This window comes from Rosa chinensis, chromosome 2, assembly GCF_002994745.2.
Source record: "Rosa chinensis cultivar Old Blush chromosome 2, RchiOBHm-V2, whole genome shotgun sequence".
NCBI classification, from domain to species: domain Eukaryota; kingdom Viridiplantae; phylum Streptophyta; class Magnoliopsida; order Rosales; family Rosaceae; genus Rosa; species Rosa chinensis.
Window position 1 is genome coordinate 33,818,592 of NC_037089.1, and position 8,149 is coordinate 33,826,740.

The 8,149-nt window shown below is 36.3% G+C and overlaps 1 protein-coding gene across 1 annotated transcript; it reads right to left on the reverse strand.

Annotated features, from left to right (window-relative positions):
- Positions 1-274: 274 nt before the first annotated feature.
- Positions 275-2,639, reverse strand: LOC112186805 (laccase-15). Its single transcript, XM_024325327.2, has 5 exons — positions 2,517-2,639; positions 2,260-2,411; positions 1,941-2,185; positions 1,721-1,849; positions 275-1,502 (listed from the first exon to the last, which is right to left on the reverse strand). The coding sequence occupies exons 1-5, from the start codon at positions 2,619-2,621 to the stop codon at positions 430-432; spliced, it is 1,704 nt and encodes a 567-aa protein (XP_024181095.1). The 5' UTR covers positions 2,622-2,639; the 3' UTR covers positions 275-429.
- Positions 2,640-8,149: the final 5,510 nt, after the last annotated feature.

Below are 8,149 nucleotides of genomic sequence, written 5' to 3' on the forward strand. Positions count from 1 at the left end.
AGAAAATAGGGTAGCTGTCCAATTGATTGGGTGAACGATAGGTAGCTAGCTACTTTAATTGCCATTTTCCTCTCTTGTTTTCTCCTTCCTATATTTTTGCTTCTTATAATGAAAAGGTTATGCGAAGTTGCAAACGTCCTTTCATTTCCTGGATACAGGGTGCTGGGATACCCGTTGGGACAAAACAATCAATACTAAGGCTAGCAATCTTCTTCATATAAATCACTTTCCAAACAGCATTACAAGTGTATCGGAACATAATAGGGGAAACCATTACAAGTTATTGATGGCAGATGGCTATCAATAACCATCTGCTTATCGGAACATAATAGGCGAAACCAAATAACTAAATCCATATATAGAAACAAACATGTATGTTGCGTGCCCAAATTTATTCAAATGAATCACATATTTGTGGAGAGCCAGCCTTCAGCAAGGTGGCATATCTGGTGGTGGAGGCAAGATTTGTGCTTTAGGTCCCTTTCCATTTTTTACTATGAATGTCGTATCCATGCCCCATGACATATGCTTGTCCAGATGGCAATGCATAAACCAAACTCCAGGATTGTCAGCCTTGAATCTGATGGTAGCCCACCCATTTACAGGGACAGCAATGGTGTTTTGAAGAGGAGGATCAACAAGATTGTATTTCAAAGGGTCCTTATCCTTGTCAAAGTTCCCAAGCCCCAATCCAACCACATAGAAACTGTAACCATGAAGATGCATTGGATGGTCATCCCCTGCCACCAAATTAGTCCCCTGAAACACGAGCTCCACAGTCGCGTTGTACTCCAGTACCTGCACTTCTGTCCCTCGTTTCGGGGTCTGAAGGTACAGCGGGAAGTACTGCGCTGTAAAGTTAAACAGCAAAGGCGGGAAATCTGGAAACCGAGTTCCAAATACCCCGTTGACATGATAATAGTAAGCTTGTAGTATGTCAATGCTAGGGTTCACAAAGCTAATGTTATTCACACTAGCGGCCAGACGCGTTCCATTAGGCCCAGAACATGAATTATTGGGGCACTGGAACGTGTTGATGGAGACGGTATAAAACAAGGGAGTTGTAATTTTTAGTGGAACGTCAATGGGGTGGTTTTTATCAGCCAAGCTCCTGAGACTACCACTGAAATGAACTGATGCATTAGTGTCATTGTGAGCAGGAAGATCAGGAAACAAAGGGGTTGAAGAAGGGGTGTAACCCCGATTTGTGTATTGTAGTAGGGCTGTGGTGGTGTTATCATAAGGACCAGCGCCACCTCCGTAGACTGTAGCGGCCATGTAGTAGTGGTTAGGCCTCTGATTAGCATGGAGCAAAAGGTCAATGGTTTGACCTGGTGAGATGGTGACATAATCAGTTGTGAAAGGCTTGGTGTAGCTAGCATCTGTCCCTACAACTGTAACTTTGTGATTGGCGATGGCGAAAAACAGAATCTCTTGCAGACCGGAGTTGATTAGTCTCAGTAGGTAGGTTTTGCCATAATCAACCATCACCTTGCACATCTCTGCAAATCAGGCACATAATGAGAATTTTAGTACTAAGTAGGTGAAAGAATTTCAGTGCTCCAACATCATACATTGGCAAAATAACATACTGATGTTGATATCCTTGGGTTCGGCTAAAGCTTATTAAACCGTCTCTGTGCCACAATATTCAATCGGTCTCAATTGACCAAAGACTTTACATCAGATAAATGATTAATTATATAGTTGCAGTGCTAACCTGATTTAGAGCATGGATACAGATCGCCAGGTTGACCATTGATGAGATAAGCGTCGGAAGTATTAGGTTCCCCTCCGGCCTGAAGAGTTTGAGTATAAAGGTTCCCTATATCTACCTTCCACCACTCTCCTGCAATTTTCAACGTACAACTCAGTTCTTTAAATTAGTCAAGCGATTAGAATGGATAATTAAAATGACCCATAGCTAATTAATTAAGTACCGAATATGATTGGAATTTCTGCATGAGGCTTGGAAAAGGGGTAATTCTTCTTCTTGTTGGGGTATATGATGATGGGACCGTGGACAGTGGCTCGATCCCACTCACTGTGAGCATGCCACCAAAGGGTGCCTTCCTCCTTTGAGAAAATGATCTTTTGGGTGAACTTGGCTCCCGGTTGAATTGGGCACTGTGTGATATAGTCTGGTCCGTCCGACCATGGATATCTTGGTTGCGCAACACCATGCCTGCTCATGATCAAGTAGCTTGTTTTATATGGCTTTAAAAGCTAAAAACCTGAAACAATCAAGTGAGAACGCACCAGTGGATAGTAATGTTACGATTGCCTTTGTTAAAGACATCGACGATGATAGTGTCTCCTTTGTGAACATACAATGTCGGTCCCGGAAACTGGCCATTTACAGTCAAGATGTTCTTTGTGGTGCAGAGTCTTTTGTATGGAGTGTTTTCCACCTACATACGCATTTAACTCGTTAAAACGATCATTGTATGAAACATACACAACGCATGCAGGAGCGTATACATATGCATATACAGGCAATACAACATATAACATACCACAAAAGTGTAACGAACTGGCCAAGCTTGGCAATGGAGGAAGCCATTAACAGCCAATAACAACCCCAGAAGTTGCAGATGCAGGGTAATTCTGGAAACCTTCATCTTCAAAACACATGCACTAATTGATTAGTACTAATGATCGATGTTTATACATAGAGAGAGAGATATATATATATATAGACATGCAGAGGTGAAACTATTCAAAGGTCTGTGGGAAATTATAACATGGTTCTGGACCATGGTATACGTGGTGGTCCGAGTTAATGTGATTGGCCCATATGTCTTGCAGTTATTTTTTATTGGTCTCTTAGTTAATTAATTTTTTTATCCCCTTATGTGATCCACACTAAATTAAAATGATGTTATTGGCTTGGACCAACACATGGCAGTACCACGTGGTACGTACTCTGGAACCATAGAATAATTCCTCAAGGTCCAGACCACCTCAAGGAATTCATATAATTACTGAATAATTTGTGTAATTGACATACTCTCAGCCAATTGAACCCCGGCCCCAGCCTGCACACTCTTATGTAGTCGATCATAATTATATAGTTAGTATATAAACTAAAAAGTATGATAAAGAAGAACATTCAAAAGTATTCTAACAAAATCAATAGTAATATACAAAATTATGAGATAGAAATAGTAATTAAATCTCGTAATTATGTATTCACCAGAAAAACCTCTTTCAATTCTTGAGATTGAATTTTTACTATGAATTTTTTCATAAATAGCATGTTAATGTTATATAGGTGAAAACCGCCTAACCGACCAAACCAAACCATCTTTAATTGGATTGGATTGGGTCGGATTGAGCTTATTTTTTTTGATGACTGATTTTCCAAAATGCCTAAACCGCTCACTTTGGCATAGAGATGGTTTGGAGTCAAAACCGATCCAACGCAATCCGTGTGCAGCCCTAATTCCAGTCAACCGAACGGGGCCTAAGGGCATAGACAGACAAGAAGCTAGTGGTAGTACCCACAAGTGGTACGTACATATAGTCCTACTCATTATACAATCAAATACGTAGAGATAGCAAATACCCTCCTTTGGTACTACTTTAGAGGTGCTAGAGATACATAAAGTGCAGACCGGTGCTCTGCTTCCTAAAAATAAGGAATTTATTGTAATTAGACAAACTAAAAACATAGGGATGGGCCTAGGGCAAAACCCCAACTCACCATAGAAGCCCAAAAATGAAGCCTAGAGAGGAGTGACCCAACCAAGGCCCATCAAGGCAGCCTTGACTTGACCCGACAACCACCGCGGTACCAGAAGCTAGCCCTGATGCACCACCGCCTTGACGCTGCCACGACCAACATCACACACCACCACGATCCATCCCGCACACCCTAAGTATTCAATAAAACTAAATAGAATTCATTTAATGAGATTCGATCATACATGAGATAAAAAATAAAAAGATATTAATTATGGTCTTTTTTTTTAATAAAAATATAATTTTGTATATCGTTTAGTGTTGACACAAATATATATTTTTTTAAATAATTTTTCTTTTATGATAGGAAAAAAGCAAAAGCAAGCAACTACAACACAAATCCATGATCTGCGCCCCTTCCCAGTTGATCCAAATAGAACACTGGGACACCAAGAGGGCGAGTAATAAAACCAAACAGGAGGATTGGAGGATTGATGAGCTAACACAGCTAGACGATCAGCAACGAAATTGGCTTCGTGATAGATTTGCTTAAAGAAGATGGACTGGAATTGTTGAGCCAATCGCTTAATATCCTCCACTAGGGTTTTGATTCGCCATGGCACTTCAGATTTTCCACGAATGCAGTCAATTAATGACTTTGAATCACCTTCAACTAAGATATGTTGATGTTGATGTAGAAGAGCCATATGCAGACCTTCTCTGAGGGTAGTTGCTTTAGCTACAAGTACTCCAGTATGACCTAGTTTCTTATTAGCCGCAAATAGCGAATTCGATTCCCTTCAAAATTTCTAATAACAAATCCAATAGTGGTTGTACCATTCTGGACAGAACCATCAAAGTTCAATTTGACCTGGTTCAAATTCGGAGGTTGCCATTTAATGTGAAGGGACTTAGAAATTTTATGAGATTTAAAATGCGGGTTGGCTTTGCAGTAATTAGATCCCAAGACAGCAGCCCCAAACGCAATTTTAATAGGGGAAGGATCTAGCTACTGAAGGAGAACCCTAATCCTGATATACCACATTGACCATGTAAGTAACATAATATTAGCTAGTAATACTTGGTTTTGATAAGAAGTAGCAATCTGGTGGAGCCAAGAAATGAAAGATTTATTCCACAGAGTAGGACTTGGAAGCTTAGAGCAAATCCATACCTGTTTGGCGAATCTTTCTTTCTTTATTTTTTTATTTTCAATATATATATATATATATATATATATATATATATCACTCATCATGAACCTCTAGTGTTTGATAAGGGTTGTAAAGTAACTTATAAAATATATTAGAAAAAAAAAAGTTGCTTGATGGTCGAAGTCTAAAGAAAAAAAAAATTACACAACTTTATCTTTTTGGTAAGTCGTCTATTTTATTCTCATGCATCAACTTCTTTATTGAATAGATTTGATGGTTCACCATTGGATTTATTCATCTCACCCACCCAAATTATAAGTCCTTGATTCTGCCCCTATAAACATGGTTTGAAAGAGCACTGATTGAGCAGGTATATATAGATAGAGTTAACCATAGATATACATAAACATGTACATATACATATACATATACATATACATATACATATACATACATACATATATATACACACATATTTGCTCACGTAAGGGATAGTTTTGAGGGATTATGAAGGACAAATGCCTCTCTACCACATGTATTAAATATAAAAACAGAAATTATAACAACTTAAAACTGTGCATTTATTTTCAGCCGTAAGATTCACTTGCCCATCACAGTTCATTAAAAACTGTCCCTTAGGTGAACAAACCTTTATATATACACACATATAACACACACACACACATATGGAAAATTCTAGTGTATGTTCATGTATGTCATACATTAACTTTTTTGAATATTTTAGACCGTTGGATATAATTAAAATGCAAAATATATCTAACGGTCTAGAATATTCAATAATTGTAACCTGCTTACCCGTTAGCCTAGATTTTTTTTTTTTTCAGTAAATTTCTCAATTACATATCCACCTAGAATTTGAGATACCGTTTCTAGCAGTCGTCTCCAATTCTCGATGACGTCTGTTGCTTTGAGATATTCCTAGGTGTTCTGCTAGGGTGATAAGATTAAAGCTGTAGGGTTTTTTCAATTTGGCAATTGTGTCCATTGTTATGGATATCTTAAGTTGGAATTGCAGAGGTATCTGCAATGAGGCAACTAGGAGAGCGCTGAAGCATTTGATGGCTCAAAACCGATCGTCCATCATTTTCCTTTTTGAAACTTTCTTGTTGCAAGACTCTGATTGTGATCCTTTGGTGCGTGAACAATGGGATAATGAAGCCATGGGACAGCCTATATTTTGTGTCAAGAAGAAGATTGAGAAGACATGGAACTATGGAAGGCTCTAGACAATTGGCAACGTGCAAAGTTTGGCAGTAGGCATACGGATTTTGACAGTGCGGCTACATCTAGAAGAGATTTTGGGTCAACCAAACTCAGTTTACTTGCAGTTAGTTTGATGGCTCAATTGAAAAATTTGGTAATATACTTCGATGAATTAGTGTTATATAAGTGGATTTTCGAAAATTTGGTTAAATTTGTAACACCAAATTAGATGAAATATAGACAAAATTAGATGAATTTTGTAGTAGAAGTCTAAATTATATATCGTAATGCAATGTACAAGTGAACTATGTAGACAAAACTAGTAGCCACTTGGTCAGCTTTTTGTGCAATGAAAGAACTCAATTGTGAAAAACAGGACAAGATATCTTGTTGAGGAGGAGATATGTTGTCCAGGAGCAGATATTTTGGCGAGGAGGAGATTTGTCGTTGGGAAGGAGATATCTCGTCCAGGAATAAATATCTTATCAAGAAGCATATATCTTTCGAGGAAGAAATATCTTGTCGAGGAGGGGATATCTCGTTAGGAAGAGACATCTTGTTGAGGTAGAAATATCGTATCAAGAAGGAGATATGTCGTTGGGAAAGGGATATCTCGTCGAGGAAGAAATATCTTATCGAGGAGCAAATATCTTGTCGATTTCTCGATGAAGAAATATCTTATCAAGGAGTAGATATCTTATCTAGGTGGAAATTTCTCGCCGAGGAGGATCTTAATAATAAATAATTGAATATATAAAATTTTAGGGTTTAAGGTTTACAGTTTTGGAAAATTTTGGAAAATTTAGGGTTTAGGGTTAGGTTGAGGGGTTAGGGTTTACAGAATTTCAACTATGGAAGAAGAAAGAAAGGGCAAGGAAACCTAAGTCATAAAATTGATGACAGAACGAATTATGGTAAAAAGTGGTAATTAAGTTGTAATTAGTGTTAATATTTCACTATTACAAGTTTCAAAACAGTTTTACCAATAAAACAACGAATTGTTGTAAAATGTGGTAATCTACATGTATTAAGTGTTAATACTTCACAATTACAAGTTTTCAGAACCACTTTACTAAAACTTCATATATTTAAGTAAATTTGCGGTGAGTTTTTTATGCTATAATGAGGTTATCTATTTTGTAACTATTGTCCTTTAAGAGTTATTTTCTTATTTGACGACGTTTTTTCCTGATTTTATGACAATTGAGGTATAAAGTAATAGTCAAGGTTGTATTTGTGGTAATTCTTTAAAGGGGAAATATCACCAATGGCCACTGAGTTATGACTTATTCGACACTTAACTCACTGTATTTTCAACAATATCACTTAACTCACTCAGTTTTACATCCGTCTTTCACTTAACTCACTGCCGTTAATTCTACCGTTAGAAGCTGTTAAAATTGAGGGTATATTTGTCAAAACACTTGAAAATCATTTTTAACTTTAAAAAGCTACATTTATTAGACTTTTTTTAATTTTTTTTAAATTTCTGAAATTTCTAATAAAAAATAATTTTTTTAACTTAAATATAATTTGAAACAAAATTGCCTTTTTAAAAATAAAAAAAGAGTTAGAAATGCATTTTTTTAGTGTTTAGACAAATATACCATCAATTTACATTTATTAGACTTTTTTCAATTTTTTAAATTTATGAGATTTCTAATAAAAAATGATTTTTTTAACTTAAATATAATTTGAAAATAAATTGTCTTTTTTTTTTTATATAAAAAAGTTAGAAATGTATTTTTTTAGTGTTTAGACAAATATACCTTCAATTTTAATAGCTTTTAACGACAGAATTAACGACAGTGAGTTAAGTGAAAGAAGGATGTAAAATTAAGTGAGTTAAGTGATATTGTTGAAAATACAGTGAGTTAAGTGTCGAATAAGTCATAACTGATCAGCGACCATTGGTGATGTTTTCCCTTCTTCAAAATTACAAGTTTGAGAATCATTTTACCAATGAGACAATAAATTGTTTTGGAAGTAGTAATCAAGCTTTTAGCTGTGGTAATTTTTTATATTACAAGTTTGAGAATCATTTTACTAAATGTGACAACCAATTGCTATCAAAGTGGTAAAAATTT